Consider the following 24,118-nt stretch of genomic DNA (forward strand, 5'->3'; position numbering starts at 1 on the left):
CAGGAGCGGGTCACTGTTAACAATTAGCACACAGAGCTGTGGGGCAGGTCTTTAAAAAAAAAAGATTTTGCTTTTTATTTTAGTTTAGCCTTTCCCATTTCAGTAGATGTGCCGTTAGAAATGAAAATATTTGGCTTTTCTGGTGTATTCTAGAGGAGAACTCGTACAGATTTACAGCATGCATTTTCTGTAAGTGAAGCTGACAAGGAGAGAGGTTACTGCTCAAATGAAAACACATTTTACTTCTGGTGTGATTATTTATAGCAGATACTTAAGGACAAGTCGTGTTTTCTACTATGTGATGTATCCAGAACGGGTACAGTTTTACAGGCTTGGAGGCTGGTATGTGAGAGCTCAGCTGCATTTTGTCTTGTTGGTGTAATATCGATAGAAAATACAGCTCTGTAAGGGACATTTTTCTCCTGCAGTACTGCTATTGCCATGACCCAGGAGAACAAATCATAGAAGGACATTTTCCTTTATCTTAGCTTTCTGTTTCATCAAAAAAACTTTTCAACCTGCAGGGATAAATCTGTAGTGCGGTGCATGGAGAATTAAGCCCACAACGTCCAGTTTTAATTGGTGTTAATGAATTCCAAACTCCCAGAGTATAAATGGAAACATACCTTAAAGGGCATATTCTTAAGGTCACATGAATGCTCCTTTTTGAACATGTGTTGGATGCCCTGAAGCACTTTAAGGAATTGGTGTTGACTTGGAAGTCTGAATCACTGTAATTAAATGATGCCTACAGCTGCATTTGCTACAGTTGTCATGGGAATCACAGAGTCTTTTGTGCCTGGGATAGATGTGCAAAATGTTTAAAATTCAGAGAGGGGAAGATGTCCATTTTACCCCAACAATTGCTCCCTGCAAAGTCATTCTTTTTCTTTTCTAATGTCAAAGCCTATTACAAAATCCCGGACGCATTTACTGTGGGATTCTTCTGGCAGAAATGCAGGTAGGCTCCATTTCAGCTTTTTAAAACTGAATGGCACAGCCCCAGCAGTGAGATGAAGATAAGCAACTACCTATTTTAGTGTAAAGTCACTGGAAATAAAGAGGTGAAATAACTTTGGTGTCCTAGGGAGCCTTTCTGGCTTCTTCTAACATAGTATGGAAATTGCGTTCATCTTCGTCATTGATGTTCTCCTGGCAGCCGACCAGCATTAGATATGAAATCCAGGCTCCTGTGGACTTCAATAATGCCAGGATTTCATCAAGATACCCATGGGTTCCTTTAGATTTCTCAGGAGCCTTTCATTCCTGTGAGTGAAAGCTTTGATTTGCTCGCTTAAGGATCCCTGAGTCTCAGATCACGGCTCGATCCATTGCTTTTCTCATGGCTTGAAATAATAGTTACATACAATGTTGCTACTAATTGGTTTATTTTCTTTGTTCAAGCTCTGTGAAAAAGAAAAGTGAAGCTAAAAAAAAAAGCGATTCATTGTTGTTTGGTTTTTTGTTTGTTTTTTTTTTTAAAGAATTCCACTTCTATTTGAGGTGATTTAGGTGATATGGGATAAACTGCTTTTTTCTCAATGCTTGACTTGCAGCAGAAGAAGGGAAGGTTGAAATGCTGGGGAAATGCAGTCTGAGTTCTGGCACTGTTATGCCTCACTCATCTTTCCTTTGGATCTTCTAAAAGAAAAAAGAGAAATTGAGCCGTGCTGCTTGTGAGTCAGATACTCCCGTCTTGAAGCCCTGATTTACTGAGACCAGGTAGTACAGATGTTAAGTGAAATCAATATGATCTTGTCCTCCGGGTATATATTCTTTCCAGCTTTTTGCAGGGCTGAGACGTTTTTCTCTAGAACCCACGTCTTGCTGACTGGAGTTTCCATGAGCTTCGTTCTCTTAGCGCTTCTGCTACTGCTCTTCCTAGTGGGCAGCTTCTTCGTGTGCTTTGTCCAGAGGGCTGCTTCCCAAAACTCTTCTGCCTGGCCTGGGTTCCTTTCTTGTAGCGTTTAGCCCTCCTCGGAGCCCTCTTCCCTTAACTGGCTGTCATTTCATCTGCTCGCCTGATGTACAGCCTCATCCACACCCAAATCCATCTGCTGAGGCCAAGTACCCACAGTACGGCAGGTCTTTAAATCCGGCTGGTCACACCGGTCGCGTCGGCTGGGAGAATAACCCCGTACGCTTCTTCTGTTCTTTAGGGTGCAGTGTGTCACGGGCTGTGTTGAGGATACACACAGGCAGGGCAGGGGCTTGTACTGGTGAAAGGGGGAAAGGTCCATAAAGAAATATCACGGGTTGGTTTTTCTGTTTTGCAATTTGGGTTTGATATTCCCTTTTGTTTGATGTGCTTTGATTGTTGAAAAATTATTTTGTTCTTCTCCCTCACCCAAACACGCTCTCTCTAAAGCGATCCTCTCAAAACCAAGTTCCCAGAGTCAGATTATCTTCTTTTCCTCCCGGTCTGCTCCTGACCCATTTAAAAAACAATTCCAAGGTTTTTCAAGGGAGAAAGCCAGAATGCAACCGCCTAAACCAAAAGCTGATTGTAAAATCATGTTGGGAACTCAAGGAAGTGTCACCACGATGTAGCGCCGCCCTAACATTTCGAGCCGGGTCAGGCAGTGCCTGTGTCTAACCAGAAATCAGTAGGGAGCTGCTCTCGGGCAAGGTATTGCGAGCATCGGAGCAGACCGTTTGTCTTTATTTGCTTGTCACGTGCCGCAGGTGGTGTGTTTTGTGTGGCAGATTTAAACCCAGAGCATTCCGGTTGTGCTTCTTATGGACGGTTTCCTTCATTGCCGGCAACCGCTGGCAGGCACGGTGCACCCGCTGTCCTGCTCTTCTGTAGCCCGAGACCGGACCTGACTTGGCCTTTTCATCCCTCCCTCTGCTATGTGTTGCTTTTTTACTTTTACTGTAGTCAGCACTGGATTAACCTCAACTTCGAAGTAGCAGATTGTGAAACCTGAACTCTCAGCAATCCAGCAAATTTTTATTAATGAGGTAGTGGTCTAAGAGGAAACAGAGCAAAAGATGAGCCAGAGGCAAATTCAAACTGATTATAGCTGCTTTCCTTGGCTGTCTGGTTTCCAACAGGAAGAACAGTTGTCTGAGTTCAATTCCCATAGAGCTTTTGCAATGCAGATAACTCCGGCGTATAGTCAGAATACTGTCAGGATTGATAAATTGGTTTAGTATTGCTTCACCCCCAGAACACAGAAAGGAAAGTCACAATAGGCCTCTCAACAAGAAAAAACCTCTCGGACCATACCATTACCAGAATAAAAGTAACTGCTAATAATGTTTTATTTGGCAGTTTTGTGACTGCAGAAATATCAAACCGTGACAGTGTAGACTGCGTAAAGCCATAAAGTGTTGTTCCTTTGCAGAAAGTATTTTTGTGAACCATCCAGCCGTTTGTTTCATCGCTGCTTTCTGCCCTAAAGTGCCACATTCAGTATTATAAATCTGCCTTTTTGAATATCTCGGGTAGTTAGATTTTCACCTTCCATGTAATGGGAGAGGTCAAGTCTCAGCTGGGCCTATGACAATCCAATGTAGACACCTGAAGCGAGATTACTTGAATACAGTCTGGGAATCTGCCCTATCCCCAGGGCCAAATTAAAATGACCCTAAAGTATTTGTGTGTGAAGTTTAAACATTTACTTGGAAAGACTTTCTTTTCAATAACCCTGGAAACTTCATTGTAGCACAACAAGCCATTGCCACTACACATCGATTAAACTAACCACTGGTATGACATATTCACAGTTATTTATTGGAAGGGTAAAAACTACCATGTACTGAACATGACAAAAGCTGTAGGAGAAATCTAGGCTTGTTTTTAAATCACTGACCATGAACTCAGACAGCGAGAGCTTTGATGTCACGCGTAACTACATGGCCCAATTCCGTGCTCTACTTTATTGATGCTCTAGGGATTAAAACTATAAAAGAGGAGCAAGAGAGTGAAAAATAGGCTAGAAAAGTAAGTATGAGTTGTCAGACATTTACTGCCTTTTGAAGCAGACTTCCCATTTCAACACTTAATATATATAAATTTTTTATATATATATATATATATATCTCCACTCTACTTTTTTACCTAAATCCTTCCAACACTGCCAAAAAGGTGTGCCCCATCGGTTCTGGGACTGGTGTCTTGTACAAAGTTCTGTCCTGTGCTGCTTGCACGGGCCTGCACATCTCCCAGGAACCCAAAGGGGCCTCCAGTTTACCCCCTCCTCCCAGTTGTCCTGAGTGTTTGCCATTTGCAAAAGCTTTGGGCAGGAAAGAATCTGCAGATACCTTTAGGGTGTCCCTTTATTGTGCTTGTGGGATCTACTTTAAAATTGCATTTGTGTCTTTCTCCCTCAAAAGTACTTACAAATGAAGACATTGTTTAAATAATAGATTAAAAAGCCCTTCCATATTATGGCACTTGTCTAATTTTAAACAATTGCTATTAAAACATGAGGCGTATGAAATAACGTGTAATGACAGAACTTGATACACGAAGGGATCTGTAGTATTTGAACATCTATTTCAATATCAAAGAAAACTGGATTTTCTCTCCTGCTTAATACCTAATTCTGTGAGGTTCTTTATGCTTACTAAATCATTAACTTACATGCTGTACAGAATAGCTGAAGTGTCAAAAAATGTCATCTGTTAGCAAATGCAGTTTTATTCTAGTAGGCTCATGTCTCTTAGGAGCCCATAAAAAGTTGTTTTCAAGAGATGGAGAGCAGTAATGATGTCTAGAAGGTTAAAACCAAGGGGGATGCTTTTTAATTGTAAAGAGTTATGTCAATTAGATCAGGAGTTAGAGAAGGCTGGAAAATCGTCGTAGTTCCTTCAAATCAGCACCTCACTGGGTCTGGAAACATTCGCGTTGCTTGAGCTTCTACTTTCTAGAGGTTTATTTTTGTGTCACTCTTTCTACTGCTGACATCTTTCCCATGGAAAAATCACTTATACCTTAATTAAGAAAAGAAACCTGATCTCTATTTTTAAGTTTCAAAAAAAACCCCTATTTTTAGGTTTCTATGTAAAACTGGGATATGCAACAGAAAACCATAAGCGTAAGTCGTTGTGCATAAGTCACTCTGTAGAGTATAAACAAGAGGGAGCTCAAACTCTCATCTTCTGCTTCCAATAAAAAGATCTGAGTTGAATCTGAAAGCGTCCTAAGGACGAGACAGACACAGAGACGCTGCGAGGTTCAATTCAGACAAGGTGTGAACATAAAGTGTTGGCAATTCAGCTGCTTGACTCGTGAAATTTCTGACTCAGAGGGCTGGGACTCCGCACCCCTCTTCTCTTTGAGCACCTTCGTGCTCCTAAAAAACACTGATGCCTCAGCTATTTCTAGATACGGCCTCTCAGGCTGGACTTTTCAAGCATTCTGGACAAAGCCTCCTCCCAGTTTTCTGCACCTTTGGAAATTAGCTGGTCAACAGTTGTTTCAATAAGTATGGTCCGGAAAATCAAAATGCCCTTTTAAAATTAATATAATCTCCAATTATCATATTACCTCAGGGAGGAAGGCCTGGTGGTACTTAATAGAGCTCTTTGGGGCTGTTGTGCATTTTAATTGAGTGAATAATTGTAAAACACTTCAGGGCCTTTTTGGTAAAAGGCTCTGTATAAACATTGCCATAATGCTGAATAATCAGGTTGTGATATGAACTGGAATAAATGAACCCTATAAATAGATATATAATTTATATATACGTATAATGTGTGTGTGTGTGTATACCAACATTTTGAAGAGAACAAGGCAGTTACTTTATAAAAGTCCTACAGTTCTTGAATAAGAAAAAAAACTGAGATTGGATAGTCATCATCGTAATAATCAAAATGTTAGTTTTCAAGATATTGTGAACCTACAGTTTATCCTCCTGTGTAATGCACACAGAATCGCTAGAAGCGTCGATGGTGTTACTGCTTCAGTGATGCTTCTTGAGAAACAGGGAAATACGTTGTGTTTTATGGTGGACAACACGGAGGAGGTAGATCCAAGGTACTAAACGTTTAGATGCCTAAAGACGTTGATAGAAGTGGTTTGGAGGAACCAAGGGAGTTTCACTTTGGATGGCTTTCCCAAGGTGTTACTGCAATGCAGTGGTAGGGTTTGGAATGGAGCAAAGATCTCCCAAAGCCCAGGTCAGTGCTCCTCCAGGCATTTTCCGGCTGGAGCAGTGGGAAAGACAGTGATGGTGAACCCGCTAAACGTTTAGATGCCTAAAGACGTTGATAGACGTGGTTTGGAGGAACCAAGGGAGTTTCGCTTTGGATGGCTTTCCCAAGGTGTTACTGCAATGCAGTGGTAGGGTTTGGAAAGGAGCAAAGATCTCCCGAAGCCCAGGTCAGTGCTCCTCCAGGCATTTTCCGGCTGGAGCAGTGGGAAAGACAGTGACGGTGAACCCGGCACACCAGCCTTAGCGGTGGGATCGGTGCTCGGTCTGCAGCTGATCTGCTGTGTTGCCCTGCGCGGATCAGTAGCCACTCTGTTTCTCCTGAACGCTCTGGCTGTCTGCTCTTAAGACTATAATTTTCTGGGGCAGTGAGTCTCTCTGCTTCTGTCCCTGTACTCTCTTGTTATTCAGCCCATTAGGTGGGGGAATGACTCTGAAATGGAGATGATGGAGATGAACTTTTATAGTTGAGGCAAAAAAAGCTTATTCTGGGCAACACGGTGCCGGTACAAAGCGCTCTCTATTTTTAAAAGGGACTCGACACAGTGATGATGCCACTTCGCTTAGTTAATGAAAGGAGCCGTCTAATACCGGCTCAACGCAAAAGCGCATAGAGGAAACTGGCATTTGAATGGCTTGAGTGCTTGAAATATAAATGAATGGGAGAAGACCAGGCTGTTTCTAAAGGAATCAATTACCAGGCATCCTCTTACTACTGTGAAGCTCTCATTTGCGGGAGCAGCCAAAGCTATTTTTGCTGGGAACTAGGATATTCGTTGCTCGAGATTAAGCGCGTCTTTTAAGCACCAAGGAGACGCTGAGGAATGCTGTGGATTCAAGAGGGATAGAAAGGCTCTGAAATTATTTTCCTTGCTGTAAACCCACTGGAGACACCGATGTAGTGCTGGGCACGATTTGAGTTCTGTAGAGTTGTACCCACAGCCAGAATGGTTTGACAAAATGATCCATTGTGTATTAAATCTATGGATTCAAACAGTGTAGAAAATGAGTGGGCTATTCAGCATCTTATAGTAGGAATTAGGTTGGACTAAAGTTTCCTTTCTCCTCTCAACTGCAGAAAAATGCGGAATCTGTAAAAGAAAATGTCTTGAGTGAAGGATAATGGAATATACTGATTGCTAATGATCTTTTTATTTTTACCTCTGGAAGGTTCTCCGATGGCCTGTATGAGCTGGTAGCTGAGGGTTTTCCCAATTGGATAAGTGTCTGATCTACCACAGAGAGCACAAATATCCCTGTTTAGCATGTTACTGAAATCTTGGAGACAGGTCAAGGACTGACTTTACTGTGGAGACCCCACTACCTTTTCCCACCCAAAGGCAGTTCTTCCAGGAGAGGTCTGAAGCCTCTTAGCAGGGTAGTCCGAGGAAGCTTGCTGCGTTTGTTCAGAGGACCAATTTCTTTCACGTGACCATAACTTCGTCATTTTTCACAAGCTCCAGATTCACTTAAACATCATGCCTAATGCTACTGACATCTGATATCTATAGCTTCCCTTCCCATCTGCCAGGGATTTCATGCTTCTGATGAAACAGCTTTAAAATTGCAAAGACAGCCAAAATGTAGCCTAAAATCACAATGATCAAATGCTGTGGCTTTTACAGGGTTTTTGTTGTTTTTTTTTTTTTTTTTTTTGTCAAAAAGAAATGAAGAATGGCTGTGTGTCGGAATATCTACGGTACTAAAGACCAATTATGTTTCCAGTGGAATACCAACTGGCATCAACTGATGTGGGATCTTCTCTTGCATGGTGCGGTTACCCTTCAGTTGCTCTCTGGTTCCACTTGGGTTCATCTCTGGTTTTGTATTGCTTTATTTTGGGCTTACTTGGTAAAGAAAAGATATTTTCAGAAAATTTCATCAAATAACATGTGCTGCACTGATGTCAGCTGAGGAAATCAGCATCAAGAGCAGGAAAAGACAGATGATGAATGGATCTCTTAGTTCAAAATAGGAAACAGCTTGAAGTTCCTTTGGGGGAAAACAGAAACCTCATTCATTAACAATGACATTATTTCACCTCTGGTACAGAGTAAGGATTCTGTTCTCCTGGTGAAGGACAGACATATCTCACATTCATGTAAATGACCCTGAGCATTCTTGGATACAAAAGAACAGCCCTAAGATATCGACGGTTTTGACCGGTGAGCTGTTCTCATAATCCATGTGTGGCTGAGACATATGGCACAGGGAAAAATGCATTATTTGTGTTCCTGAATTGATTTCTGTCTGTCTGAGGTACGTATGTCTCCCTGTCTCATCTCAGTGGATATCAAAGGAAATCTGTGTCACTGAAGTGAAGGATCTTGCCCGGATGATGCACTATTCATTTATTCGTACTTTGATATGAGGAGCACGTCTTATGAAGCACTCATATATTTTTTGCAGGGTTTATCAGTCAGATGTATCTGGGTTTCCTGATTTTTTTCTGGTGTTTGATAGCAGTGCACATCCATCTACTTGTTCATAGTCACGTGCACAAAATTTTGTGGGGCTTTTTTCCCAGTCAAACTAAGAGTAGGAAAGGAGTTTGTCCTGTCCTGTTGAGAACATCTCCAATTGCGCAATACAAAATGGTCAGTAGGAGGTTTCCCAAGTGCTTTTCTTTTCTGTTCCATTACTCCGTGTTCCTTCCCTGTTTTCCCTTGGGGGCAGAGCTGCAGCTAGCAGCCTGACTCCTATTCTGAAATTTCTTTATTTATCTTAGATTCTGTCATTTTGCCTAAACATTGATATTTTCCAGAAATCAGCTTTTTACATGGAGATGCCTATTGACTTTCTGAAGTCATATGTCAGTGAATCACAGAACTCTTTAGTTTAACTAGGCAAGCCCTATATTGATACACAAAAATTATTTTCTTCAGTCATGTTTATGTTCTTTCGCAATGAGCTGGCTGCTTTATTGCAAAAGAATCTGTAAAAAAGGTAATTTTAAATAGGCGCAAAATAAATTCTGGTATGTAAGGTGCCCATAGCCTTTCTAGAAGATCCTAATTAACCTCCTTGTGTCAGCATAGGAAGCTCTCTTGCGTTTGTAATTGTCAAACATTTCTTGTTTTTAATAGAAATGATCCCTTTCCTGATACCTATAGGCATCATCGTTCGCAAAGCGAGCTTTTCATTTCAGGATATTAGAAAAAACAGTAGATTAATCGAAGTCTGAAGTTCAGCAGTGCAGAACTTCCATCTATTATCTTGCTTTTCTGTAAAGATTATGCCCTAATAACACATGAGTGATACAAAACATTTAGTGGACAAAGTCCCGTCGTTATTGGGTTGGGTCCCTGTGGTGCCATAATGTTGAGTTACTGCTGGACCATGGAGCAGCAGTGACGAAGGTACCAAGTCTTAGGGGAGATGCTGTTTTATGACTTGGTTGTGACACAGGTTCAACGTAACCATGTGCACATCTCGGTGCAGAGAGGGCAGAGCGGACTTTGGGACATGGCCCTGATGGCCAGATCCAGGTGCTGCTTTGTCTCATATCTGTGAGTCAAACTGCAAACATTTGTTAGAAAAATGGAATTAAGTCCTCCAACAGAAAAATGCAGATTTTCTGGTGATATTTGTACTACACCGGATCTTTTTGCCAACATTGTTCATGTGTGTTTTGCAAAAGAAATCAAAGCCGCTCTGTGCCTGCACAACAGGGTCAAATCCTGCTCTCAGCAGTTTGAATTCAAGATATGGGTAATTTCAGTAGTGTCTTTACAGTCATCCTGATTTAATATAAGAACTGTATTTGCTTTAATCATGTAGTTCCCAAGCTCGACTTTGATGAATTGCAGAGGTGGGCTCTTATCAAGTAATTTTGTGTTTTTCTCTATTTATTTTTTTTTCCTGAAAAGAGCAGGAAGTTTGCCATACTGCAGAGCAAGATGAATGAATTTGCCATTTGAGGCTAAATTTTCCAAGAAGGATTACGATGGTTTGCAGTCCTGTAAATGCAGGAACCCTCCTTGCAAGCCCAGTATTTCTTTAGGATAATGATCAAAATTTGCTCTATAACTACATATGCAAAAGAGGGAGAAGGAATTCCAAATGGGAACACAGCAGCTACAAATTTAAGTGAAAATTACCGAAATTCCCTTACTCATAGTCAGAAATTACTATAAATGGTTTTGGCTCAATTTTACAGTGAATTGCTATATCTCAATCCTATGTTAAAAGGTTAAGAAAAAATGAACACTATCTTCTTGTTTGTGCACAGATGTGCTAAAAGGTCACCAGTGTGACAGGAGAGAGATGTTTTCATCTGATAATACTACCCCTTTTTTTTTTTTTTTTTTTTGTCTCCATGTATTTTTCTTCTAGCTATCCATTTCCCATGGTATTCAGTAGCTGCAGTAGAAAGGACCTGGAAAACAGCCTGGAAAAAGGAGTGGGAATGTGTCTGTTTAACTTGCCTGAGGTCAAAGAGTCCTTTGGTGGACAGAAGTGTGGGAATGGCTACGTGGAAGATGGAGAGGAGTGCGACTGCGGGGAGCCCGATGTAAGACACCACCTTAGAGTTACTGCTCACCTCCTGTCTGCAGGTTTTTAACAGTAGAGAGGAATCAGAATTGGTTTGGCATGTTTAACGCTGTTCAGTGTAAACCAAAACTCTCCCTTCTCTGCTTCTATCTTATCAGCTTAAACCTCAGAGTCCTCAGACATGTGGGGAGTTTCTACTCGACTTGCCTTTGAGTTGCTACAGTTGAGGCAGGGCTTTAGTGAAGAATGTGCTCCATTCACCATTACAGAACAAACTCTCTCATGGCTTGTCTGACAGATTAACCATGACTAACTCTCATGTTCCTAACAACAGAAATTCCTTTAAGTACTAGCTAATAAGCTAAACCCAAAATAAATTTGTTAACATTGCTCAAATTTCTCGAGCTGCCGTGCGTGAATTGAAGGTTTGTTTCCATATATGAGAAGCCACCCCTGTATTAATACTAATACAGATATAAATAGTTACATACATATCAATATTGCCTAGGTATTTTTTCATTGTGGCCAGCTTCATTTTTTAGGTACAAGACCTTTGCCTCCTTCACTTTGAGATTTTTCTTTGCCACTAATGAATTACCTTACTAACAGAAGTAGCCTTTACTGCCTCCCAAAAAGATCGTTGCTACTTCAAAGATCATTCCATTTGGTTTGGTGAATGTGTCAGAGGATGCTCAGATCAGGCGGAAATAGGCAAAACTTGGGGGTCAAATAATATCCGAGCCGAGTTTGGCTTCCCATGCTCATTGGCTGTATTGAACTTCTCTTGGATTATCCGAATTAAATACATCAGCAGATGAGGGATTTGTTTCCTGTGATAAATATGGTTCTACAGACAAAATAGATCAGGGCAGTTAAAACCGTGAGATATTCCTGTATCCTGTCTATCGGATTTACACGAGCCATAAGGATTTCCTGACAGTTCACTCATTCTTCAGGGTAACGAGGTTGGAGGAAGCAGGCTTATCTTCTTGTTTGAAGTCAATAGAGTGCAAGCAGCTTGCAAATGTCTTTCTAACCCAGTTATCTTTCTCATTTTCACTTTTAAATGTTAGCGATACCTTTTCAAGTCAAAGCCATTACACTGCTATAATCTGAGTAGTACCAGAAAATCCGCTAAATTAGTTAATAATTCACTGCCCAGTCATTTATACCAGCTGAGTTTTGTCAATAGTGTTGCAATGTTTTATGGCCTGGAAAGCTGTGCAATAACATATGCTAGTTGTATTTTACCAGTGATCAGAATTAAAAGACGTGTAGACGTGGTGCTGAGGGACATGGTTTAGTGGTGGTTTTGGCAGTGTCAGGTTGATGGTCGGACTCGATGATCTTAAAGGTCCCTTCCAACCTAGACGATTCCATGATTCTATTCTGTGAAATATCAGTCTGAATATGTAGATGTAGGTGTTTGATAGGGATATTTCTCCTTTGCTCTAGGTAAAAACATTAGCCCTGTGTTGAGGTCTGTGCTCACTGGCATTCCTTAGCAGCAGGACAGCAGCGGATTCATGAGGATGGAGAGTCATGACTGTAGCACACCTCCCACCCTTCACACAACTCAGGAAATGCTCATGCAGTAGGGACTGTCTGACCACCTCCATCCACCCTACGGGCTCATGTGTGTCAGGCGCTGGTCATCTTCTTGGGTATAATGGATGCCGGCGTGCCCACCAGCAGGCCAAGAGTGTAAGACTCGACTAAGGATGATATTACCAATTAAGCTCCAACTTCATTTTGGATTATATTACCAAAAATGTCTGACATGCTACAATGTCTGTGGAAGGAGAGTTAAAGTAGATTACACATGGAAAGATAGAAGAAGGAAAAACAAAATAAAAAATATCCTCGGTCCTTGAGAACCAAAAGGTGACAAATGTGGCTAATTTTATAATGGGCTGCAAGGGGAATCAGAAAAATACAAATCAGAAGTCAGACAAATTACTTCCAAATATAATTAAGAGCTAGTGCCTGAATAGCTGTGACATGCCAGGGACAAGTCAACACAGCTTTTGTGCCGGGAAATCTTGTCTTACAAACCTATCGCAGTGCTCTGAAGGGCTTAACAAGTGGATGGAAAGGGATGATGCTGTTATTGCGGCCTGTTAGGAGTTCAGAGGCTTTAGACCAAAGCCTGTCAACAAAGCCTCTTTAGGAGACTAAGCAGCTGCAGGATGAGAGAATATTGCATGGGCAAAAATTGGGTTAAAAGACAGGAAATACAGCTAGGTATAAAACATCCATTTTATGCAGTGGAAGGAAATCTGCTGCGATGTATCCATGAGATGTGTCCTGGCAACTACACAATTCAGCATATTCATAAACAACCCAGGAAAAGGAATAGTCTTGAATTTGCTGACGATATGAGTTAGGATAGTAGAGATGAAAGCTGGCAGTGAAGAACTGCAGAGGAACCTTCTGAGACAGCTGGACTGGGCATTAAGATGACAAATGGGATTCAGTGTGGAGTGATGCACATTCCAAACATCACATATAAGATGATGGACTCGGAGCTGACTCTCACCATAGAGGAACAAGACTTCATATTGCAATAAATAGTCTCATGAAAATGTCAGCTCGGTGCTCAAGAGTGGTCTAAAAGGTAAATAGGCTGTTAGAAATTACTGGGGAAGAAACAGGAAAACAAAACAAAGCACCAGTAGGCGCCTATAAATCTGCAGCGTGCTGCGTCTGAAACTGCAGGTGCCGGTTTTCCCTACCCCTCCCTGACCTCAGGAAGGATAAAGCAGAATGAAATAGGTTGAAAGAAAAGCAGTAAGGTGGTTCGGCGCTTTGGAGGGGCTCTGGCTGAAAAAGAAGAAAGTGAAGGAAGATGCGACACAAGCGGGTACAACCGTGAGTGAAATGGAAAGAGCGAGTAGGCAGTGATTGCCCCCGACAAAAACTGTGCAAGTGAAGTTAGAAAATGGCAGGTTTCAAACAAGCAGAAGGAACTGCTCCCCAGACTGTGTCGTTTACTTGCAAGTTCCTTTCCACTGAGTGTTAGAGGTGCTAAAAATGTCCGTGGAGCCAAGGGAAAGCTGGGACACTAGGAAGGTATCATGTATGCGTGTTGACATTCCTGTCCTTAAGCATTTTCTGCTGGCAGCTGTCAGGGGGGACACACGGTGAGAAGGGTTATAGGTTGACCCAATGCGGTCTATGTCATGTCCTTAGAAAGGCGGGCTTGAAAACAAGATGTCCTGTCTACAATATGCCACATCGCGTAGGTGGTGCTAGGATCGCTGTTGCGTTAGTCTGTCCGAGATGCTCTGGTGAACCCAGGAGACCTACACCAAGAAAACCAACTCCAATCATTGCTGTTGTTACTGATAATAACTAATAATAATAAACTACAACACAGCAGGAGTTTTGGGCGGCAGCCTCCAGCCTCTGAAAGCCTTGTGCGCCTTTTCTGTTGGCTTGCCTGTTTATGTCGAAACCACTCCTGACAATTTAATAACCCAGGCACAAAAAGTATTTACCAAGCTCGTTCCCTGCAATGAGCAATAAGTGAGTGAGCAATTGGAAATTTCAAAGGCTGCAGTAACATCATTCAAAGAGCCGTGTCTTTATCCCAAGCTGTCTGTGGAATGCCAATTGCTTTCTGTGGCTGGCTGGTGTAGGGCCAGATGATGGGCTACAGGAGCTGACTGGTTCAGAAGTACCTTAACTGGACTGACATTGTTTTCCTCCACTCTGCTTTTCTCACATTGCTATTGAGGTGAATTTATAAAACGTGCTTCTGCGCAGAGGAACGTTACTTCTTAAATGCAGCAGCTGCACAGAAATATTTGCGTAGCCTTCCGGCATGATCCAAAATAGGTGCAGGAAGTTGTTCCACTGCTTCAGAGCAGCGCAGTTAGCTTTGTCTAGTCAGGCAGATAGTATCTAAGGAAACAGCGAAATGCTGAGAATCTTTTTGCTCTTTATTTGTGAGTGCAGTGGTAGCTCAGTCTTCCAGTTGGAAAGCTTTACAAAAGCCAATAAAGTAACAAGAGGCTGTGAACATCATTCTAACCCACTTATTTTTCCTGTGTTCCCTATATTGTTAGTGATCCCTTGTTAAGTCAAACTGACTTAACACAGCTGAAGAGCAATTTTATCTGCTGCTATTTTTGTTAGAGAGCTGAGATTCCAGCGCAGCTGATGTAACTTGCAGCTTGCGAGCATAATCTTGGAAAAACAAACCCATTATTTTCTGAAACTTCTTACTAGCTCATTCTATGGAGAATAAAGCTTGCAAAAGCCCACACATGCCACCATCTAATCCGTAAGTGTGAAATTGGGATGTATCAGTTAGTGAGAATGCAATTCATACTCATTTCATTTCTCAGAGCTCTATTACTGACACACCTGGTAAGAGATTACATGGAACGGTGCCGTCGTCTCTCTTTGTGGCAGCCACCAGTCTCCATGCCACGGAGAAGTTTGGTGAGCCACTATCACAAAACAGAGAGCTGCAGTGGTGGTGCTCTGCTCAGAAACTGTAGCACAGGTCCTGGATCCTCGCAGGTGGCAGTGGAATCATTCCACTGATTTGGGGGGAAATAAAACACCATACTACTGTATCAGGATTGGTATCAGTGTACTTGAGTTGTTTGTGATATTTGGGATCGGATCCATAGTTAGAATAAACCGGCCCTCCTCAATGGTTTCTCTGGTTTTACTACAGTTATTGCGCTTGTTGAATGTAAGGACAGACAAGACTGTTTGGATCAAGTTGTAGAGTTTCATGCATAATTCATTAGTTCATGCCTAGCTTTTCTTGGCGGAGCTATAGGCAGCCTCTTGATTTACAGCCCATTGTGACTGAAAGTTGTCTGCTCTAAATTTATCCTCCATCTAGGAATGTACAAACCGGTGCTGCAACGCCACTACCTGTACCTTGAAACCGGGAGCAGTGTGTGCACATGGACTTTGCTGCGAAGAGTGCCAGGTGAACCAACCGGGACATTTCTTACCTGGGTGGGGTGGGCAGAATTCCGCAATCTTCCCAACCGCAGAGCACTAAGCACGGGGGCGGAACAGGCAATTTGGTATCATTAAGCATTAAGACACTCGCGTTTCATGGAAGCAATTCAAAAAATTCTCAAAATGTAACATTTATGGAAGGAGCAGATCGACAGACTTTTTTGATGGTGTCTGTGCTATTTGTAGCCATTTCATTTGCTCATGCAAAACCTCTTCTCTTTTCATGAACTTTTTTATGCTTTGATTTTTTTCCTGCTTTTATGGATGCTGTGCTCTGGCAAGCAGTCATTAAATGCTGGACCCTCTTTTTATGGGAAGGCTCTTAAAATATTAATTCTGACAACAGCGTATATATTTTTAATGGCAGATCATCAGCTCTTGTGGACTCCTAACGTACTATAAAAAGCCAACTTGCCACAGGCATTTACCTTCTTGAATTCTCAGACCATCTCTTGCATATGGGCTAATAAAGCATTCAGCGAGTTTCCATTGTGTCTGTGGCAGCCATCTGCCTAAAAGCTCAGTAGCAGCAAGCTGTCAAAACACCTACCAAATGCTTTTTAGCAAAATCAATCTTCAAGTCTTTTTGCTTTTCACCAAAGGCACTGTGGTGATGCAGTTCAAATTCAGTGCCGCTCCCAGAGCACACCCATCTTCTGTGGTTGCTCTTGATAAGTGAACGTTCAGATTGGACATCCCACCATTGCCTACTAGTTGCCTTCAGCTCCGAAAAAATGCAGTTATCCAGGGAAATCAGGACAGGAACAGTTACATGGACTAGTCGCATAATTAAGTTGAAGAAGATCTTGAGGCCCATGACAGAGCGACATTTCCATGAGGAAATTCACCTCCATCCCAAGAAGCTGTTGGGCAGCTGAATCCAGAGTCAGGTGGGCTGGTGGCTTCGTGAGCCATAGCATACCACATAACATAATGTTATGGGATCAGCTGGCTGCCCTGGTCACTGCTGTGTAGTTAAAGCCATATGGATGAAAAGGTTTCTGGTCTGACCTTTGGTTAGTGCTGCAGAGCATCCTTTGCAGGAGGCACTGTGAAAACTTTGGTTCGCGTTTGAAAACTAAGAACAGGTTGGGTTTACCTTCTGACCTGAGCCACTTGAGCCATGTTTGCGGCGGCAACCTCAGTTTGGCCCTCCTTCCTGCCAAACCCTTCGCAACCTGTGTCAAATAAATGTATTTAAAGAGCTGTGTAATCCTTATACTGTCCTCTGCGGTCAGTTGGTGCAGAGCCAGTGGAAAAAGCTGTTCATGCGCTGCATGGGTTATACCGCTCTGATTGATCTGGAGTTACAGCAGTTAAGGGGTTTCTGTTTGTTTTGCAGTTAAAACCAGCGGGGATTTCTTGCAGAGAGTCAAGTAATTCCTGTGATCTGCCGGAGTTTTGCACGGGAGCCAGCCCTCACTGCCCAGCTAACGTGTACCTGCACGACGGGCACGCGTGCCACGGGGTGGACGGCTATTGCTACAACGGCATCTGCCAGACCCACGAGCAGCAGTGTATCACCCTCTGGGGCCAAGGTGAGTTGGAGAACCAGGAGATCTGTTTACGAGATAGCCTTGGGAAAAAAAAAAAAAAAGTGCATGATTATAGATGGATTTGGAGGAACGTTATACAGTACCAATCTGCACCTATTCTTTTCTGAAATGGAGAACCGAATAATGAGAGAATCATTTTGTGATTCATTTTATCCTTGATTCGCTGTCGCGTTCGTTTCTTGGAGCAGGAGGTAGAGAGCAACAGTAACTGGGTTCATTCTGCAACGCTGCTGCAAATGGCTAGGTGAACTTCGACAGATCACCTAATACTGACTTTGATATGGCCTTGTGTCGTCCTACACAGTGCTGAAGGCTCTTGACAGGTTGGAATCGCACCCCTTTCCAGGCTCATATTAAAGTTTCCTTCTGCGATTAGACTCGCTCATCTGCAAAACATATATGTCTCTCTACATCCCAAAACAGAGTTCAGTATTTGAATTAACACAAGATTCTTGTATTATTGTGTGTATTTTATCAACCGGTGTTACCCTGTAGACCTGCCCCCTGACAGTACTCTTACCAGACTACGCACTGAAGCAGAAAGAGATTTTATTCTCCCTTGGGCACTTACTTTTTGCAAAAATCTAATAGCATGAGTTCTTGGGTTATGCTAAACATGATATCCCAGGAAAGCATTCACCTTTCTGTAATGTCCTGTGACCCTTCCGCTGGAATACAAGTACTAACTCAGCATTTTGCTATTGCCTCCTGCATCGCTGGGGACAAGTCATGTCTCCTGCAGCGTCTCACTCACCTCCTCTCTGAAATGGGAAAAACCGCTTTTACCTCTCCCGAAGAGAAGCATTATTTAGCGCTAGATTTAATTAGTTCTTTTAAACTAACTTTTTCAGGTCGCTTGGCCTCTTTCAATTCAGTATCTCTCTGTCTTCAAATCTGCTCCAAAACTTATGTATCAATATAATGACACACAGATGTTTCTCTTGGTCAAAAACCTCCTCAGAAGTCTATTGAAGGATTTATCTCATTTTCAGAGGGACTCAGACCATTCGCAGTTTTTGTTTTAAAGAGCATTAAAGCGTCTCGGAAGATAATGCCACTGATGCAGACAGCAGGTTCGCTTTGTCATGTGGACATAAGAACATGTTAGAGAAGTTCCAGTTCAAAATTAAACTCCCCATGTGGAACAAACCTGTACCTGATATACTCCTCCGAATCCCAGTCGTGTCGTAGAGCTCATATGAGCTCATATCGTCGTGTACAATTATAGCCTCCAGTCTTAGTCATACTGGGATTTTCAATCCCCTGGATACAGAAACATTTTCTCTTGTATAAAGCAAAATCTCCTTATGAACCAGTTTCCCATGCCATGGAAAGTTACTCGGTCAGACTGTTAATGATTTCTGTCGCTGAGAAAAATTCAGCTAAAGGTCAGGGAGCTGAATTGCTGCAGCTCCTTTGCCAAGTCTGTTTCCTAATGCAGCACGTCCTCCAACCCTCCCAGGCTTCCCTAATTCTTTCTTGTCTTCCTTCTTGGGACTATTCAATATGGGCACTGCTGTGCATGGAGTCTCCGGTGGTCAAGGCTATGGGGGTCCGCTTATGAGAAAGATGACTTCATTAAGAACAGAGCTCAAACAGACGTTAACTGGAATACCCTTATTTGTCTTGGGAATACCCAGGGATAAAGATCTTGAAAGGGAGGATGGAACATTACCAAACCTGAGCTGAAAGTCTTGCTTCTGATCCCATTGTTGGAGGTATCAATTAGAAATAATGCCAGTAAAGTAAACGTTCAAACAGTTTAGTAGATAAGGTTCAAGCAAAAACCAGGGCCTATCTTCTGGATTTAAAAACTAGGGATGTGAATATCCACCACTTCATCACATCTGGTTAGAGTACGAGCTGGCAGGTGCAGGGTGGAATGGGAATTGGGTTAGGTGGGCAAAACAGTTGGAAAAATATCATGGGACAGATAAAAAAAAAACTTTCCTTCCAGCCTTGCTTGTAGCAAAAAGAGAGACTTGACATTCTAAGATGTTGTCTCTGGACATCATATCAAAAAGATACATTTGAACCTTTTACCAGATTGTTGTAATTAATTAAAATTGTTTTCAACAACTGCATGTATTGGAGTGGAGTGGGTTTAAAAAAAAAAAAAATTAAATACCATAATAAGAAAACAGATCGTAGCTCATTTACATTAATTCCTTTTTTCTTCTTCCCAGCAGGAGGAAACCATGCAGAGCAAAATACAATAACTTTTCTTAAAATAATACTCACTATATTGAATTCCTTATCAATGTCTTCTTTTGTATATCTTTCTTTACTCATCACATTACAGACGTCCAGTAGCCCAGTGATAAACGTCAATCTTAATATTTTTAGATCTAGTTAAAGAAAAATGATGAGCACTGTCAGAGCTTGTTAACGTTAGGCTGAGCAATAGGAACCTGTTTGCAGAAAGAGGTACACGCGTTTCCTTGGGGCTTTTTTTGTTACTTTCAACAAATAAATTCAAATCAAATGGAGGAGTACTTTTTTGCTATTCCCTATCTGCAATAGCATGGAACGCTTGGAGTGAAAGAGGGGAGGAGCACATAGGGACAATCTCTGAAAATAGCCATAAATTCCTCTTAAAGACCAACTTCATTCCAGTCTGCTCCCGGAACACATAAATTTCTCTACTCTCTCTCTCTCACCTTAATTCATGTCATTTTTATCCTTAAGGAGCAACACACATGAATTGCTTTGTGACCTTTTTTACTTCATATTCAAAAATATCAAATTGCAGTGATCTGACCTATTGATAGTGGTGTGACTGAAAGATACATCGATAGTAATGCATCTGTGCAATGTCTGGTACTCCACTGGCATTTTCCGGGAGCAACTAGATATGCAGGTAAAGCTATTTAAGAGAGAGAAATTATTGATTACCAAGGAACAGAATATTCTCAGCTTTAGACTCGTGGCGTTTTCTACATTGACAAGAAAATGTTTCTTTAGGGAAGGAAAGGAAATGCTTCTCAGTGTGTTTTCCTACGTTTCCCTGAAAGGGCCAAAAGCAGTGATTTTGGGGAGCCAATGGCGGGCATTGACTTAATAATTAGAACATACTTAAATGTATTGCATAGACACGGCCATTTGTTTAGGCGTGCACAATCGTAATTTTAATGTCAATATATGTTACCCCTGTCACCGGGGTAAGAGCTTTCCAGTTTTTTTGCCCTATAGACAAAATAGATGGGCTTCCCCATCCAACTTAGCTGACCAAACCGTTCCGAACTGAGGTTTTTTGTTTGGTTTTTTGTTTGTGGTTGGTTTTTTTTTTTTTTTCCAAAATACTAATTTATCCAAGCACTCTAAAGGTTTGAATGCAGTAAAACCAAACTATTTTGATCGTCACAGATTTACAGCCAGGCCTTTTCTTTTGGAGATGTGAAAGGCATTAAGCCGTATTCTCAGAGCCAGTGAGAGTGGGCCTACTCCTTAAATGCCAAAAAAAATAACGGCTCCACCCCACGTCACTCGTGCACAGACCTAACAACGGGGATCCCCGAGGTGAAGAGAGAGGCCAAGGGGAGCTTGTGGAAAATTTGCTTTGCATCATCAGTGCAGTATAACAAACGTAATGAGATATAAAAGCCAGGTGCAAATCACGAGACAGAGAACTGTATTTTTATGTTTATATTTATTTATACAGTTGTCCGCGGTGCTTGTTGGTATACTCTGAGCAACAGAACTCCAGTCTTTTAGTCAGAGGGGTATTTTTTTCCCCCATAAACACTGTATTTTTATTTTTTTTTAAATAAGTCTTGAGACAATGTTGGGAACTGAATTGAAATATCTTTCTTTTCCGCTGCCAGCCTGGTAACGGGTGTTTCTCTGTTCTTGGAATCAGCACCATGGTCAGAAATTTCTCTCCTTTTTCGAGAGACCGTGACGGTATTTTCTCATCGCAGCAGGTCTTGCACTGATCTGAAATGACACAGCGTTTCTGTATTGCTTCCAAAAGCGTAGAACATCTCTTTTTTTTTCTTTTTTCTTTTTTTTTTTTTTTTTTTTTTGCAACCGTATAGGGAAAGAAGTGGGCTCATCAATATACATATTTGGAGACAAAAAAAAAATAGTCTCCAGGCTGACAACTGCAGTGGTGAGCTTTGACCTTCTGCAGTTTCAAATGGCTGATTTAATCCTTTGAATAAGGCTTGGCTGACAGGACCTTAATTACAGGGTCACGATACTATAATTATCAATAGCAAAGTGAAATAAACTCTGCTCATCCAGCTCAAAGCACTTAATAACCACTGGAAATCTTTCACAAATCATTTTGCCTTTGTCTGTAGAGGTAGCAAAATAGAGAACGACAGGACTTTCTGCTTCAGTTTATATGGTGCAATCATGATAAATGGGTTTTCTCCAGAAACACAACATTACTATTCTCTCCCTTAAGCATCCTCTGAAAACCTCCTTTTAACTCGGTAGCTCCATCTGTTCAGCTTCTTACCTTCTGATATGTTTTCATCTATAAAAAAAAGTCCAAATATTGTGAGAAACCAGTCAGGAGAGGGAACAGCCATCTGAATCCCAAGCAACAACGTGTTTTGGTTTGAGACCAAAGACAGAAATTGAAGCTAGATTTTGGTTTCCAAGCCGCAGATGATCATTGGGTACCAGGTGTTTTCATACACAGACTGCTCCGAGCCCGGCAGGGGAGCATTTTTTTGTGGTCCATGAGATCTGTTTTCTTGTCAAGTATTATTGGTTGGAGTTAAAGCTCACTGCCCTGCAAGGATGCTGCAGATGTGTTCTTCCTGCAGGCTGCTTTCCATCATGTGTAGCACACTTGACTTCTGCATTCAAAAAAAGCCAATCAAACAAAAAACGTTTCACCAGGTGAAAGAGGAAGATAAATACCTTAAAGTCTCTTAGTATTTCAGTCAGCCCTTTCTCTTTTTGACACCATTTCTTTCATAAGACCTCATTAGGTCACTCGCAGTCAAAGCATGGGACGTGAGCATTCATTTTGCTTTTGGCAGCTTTTGGAGCCAAACAGCACTCTGGGGAAAGCGTGTCTGAGCTCTGGGCTGCTGCTGACGCATCTCCAAGGAAGCCTCCAGTCACTGGGATGATACACCATTGTCTGAACTGGTTGGGGCACAAGGCTCCTGGCCAAGAAAAGAGAGACCCATAGCAATTGCATATGATCACGGTAGACGGCTGAGGGGCGAGTAGGTCTGAGCAAGTCAGTCTTTGCAGATGTGGGAGAAAAAGCTGTTTTACTTGGCCTCTTGCTTACAGCATGTTTTTTTCCTTCCCTCCCCTCCCCTACTAAAGCTGGCATAGTATATGCACATGTTAATGTTTGTATCAAGCTGAATAGTTAATGTGCCTGCCCTGGAAAGACGGGGAGGAATCTACATGCTGAAAATGGAAATTTTACTTTTGCTTTTTGCACAGTGCCTTGTCTGGTTGCTTTTGTTGATTTTTTGATTATTGCTTGTGGTTTAATGAAAAGAAACGAAAGAATCCTGTGTGAGTCCCTTTTAATAGTTCCAGATTTGAGAAATATTCTGAACTCAGCAAGCTCGATCGTAATCTTCCAAAGAATTTCAAGCTCTTGTCCTGCTCTCCAGGGAACCAGCAGCTCATATTCTGTTCCTTCTGTGCCTTTCTTTCTGAGTTTTCCAGTTTCACTATGTAAAAATGTTAGACGGAGAAGAGGGTGCCATCTTAAGCCTCTCCAAGTTTTAATATTTTGTCCTTCGTAGCATTAGATTGCTGTTCAGCGGTATATAGTATTAGTCAAGCTTCTGACTGTGAAATGCAGATAATTAATTGAGGCTTTAATCTCTGAGTTATTAGTGAAAAGATCCACACTAACTGGAAGTTTTACAATCATATTTGTATTTTCTTTTCCGGGAATTTGACCCCTTTTTTTAAAAAAAAACTTGTTTCTCTTTGAAGGCTTTCAAATGAAATCTTCAGGATGGTTTAAATAAATGATATGGTTTACCCACAGTTAGAGGCATACACACTTGGAAGTGGCTCAAAACATTTGAAAAAAAAAATGTAATGTTAACTCAGATATTCTGTCTCTGTTAAAGATCAGGGAACACTATAGAAGTTATATATTCTCAGCCTTTAGGCTCTCGCACCATTTGTTGCCAGTTCTTTTTGGTTTAGGTCGGCTGATCTGTCAGAAATACAAAAATGTATCTAGGAGATATCCGTTGAGTTTTAGCCAGTGTATCTCCTTACCACCTTGTCTCCTCAAAGCAAGTCTGTCTATTGGAGTAGTTGAAATGTTGGCAATGACTGGATTGTGCTACTAATTATCTTCATGGAAAGAAAATATGGGGTAGTAGAGGGCCCTAGCAAAGGGCCTCTTAATCTTGCAAGGAGCAGCAATTATTGGCTGGAAATAAAAGCCACACTTCACAGCAGAACAAAGGGATTAAATTCTAATACATGGACCAATTAATCATTGCACCAGTCAAACGAGGGCAGTAGATCCTCCACCTCTTAGACATTTCAGATGAACGCGTGTATCTTCCCCTAGAAGATATTCAGTAGTTGGTCTGGGGAACTATTTTCTAGGGAAAAATGGGCAGAGCATTGTCTGTGTAAGACATTAGAATAGATGTTCTAACAGTACCTTTTAACTTCTAAAATGTGGGGATGAATAATGTGTCTGCACAAACATTTCCAGTACTACTCCCATCTGGGAAGTTCCTTTGCCGTTAGGGTACGTCTCCATCATAAAATACTGTAGTAGATAAGAACCAGATGCTGCCTGTCTTCCCAGTTTCCTACTTATACCGCCGTGGTAGAAACGACCCTTCTTTCAAGTCAGTCTTCCCTCTCAGGAGTGGATTTCCTGAGGATTAAGGTGGGGGGGGGGTTCCCTGCCTCTCCCCAGAACATTAGCTTCAGCTAAGAGCAGCGTATTCTCTTTGC

General features: G+C 41.7%; 1 protein-coding gene across 2 annotated transcripts in view; it reads left to right on the forward strand.

Moving 5' to 3' along the window:
* Positions 1 to 24,118, forward strand: part of ADAM12 (ADAM metallopeptidase domain 12) — a gene marked incomplete at both ends in the record, with an annotated part of 190,480 nt that overhangs the window by 148,270 nt on the left and 18,092 nt on the right. Inside the window, 3 exons of one of the 2 annotated variants that reach the window (XM_082486654.1) lie at positions 10,497 to 10,674; positions 15,520 to 15,609; positions 16,987 to 17,182. In XM_082486654.1, coding sequence (XP_082342780.1) covers positions 10,497 to 10,674; positions 15,520 to 15,609; positions 16,987 to 17,182 — 464 coding nt within the window. The remainder of the gene's footprint in view (positions 1 to 10,496; positions 10,675 to 15,519; positions 15,610 to 16,986; positions 17,183 to 24,118) is intronic. The other variant, XM_082486655.1, reaches the window with a different exon arrangement.

Source organism: Vanellus vanellus, assembly GCF_965231255.1.
Source record: "Vanellus vanellus genome assembly, chromosome: 7".
Lineage (NCBI taxonomy): Eukaryota > Metazoa > Chordata > Aves > Charadriiformes > Charadriidae > Vanellus > Vanellus vanellus.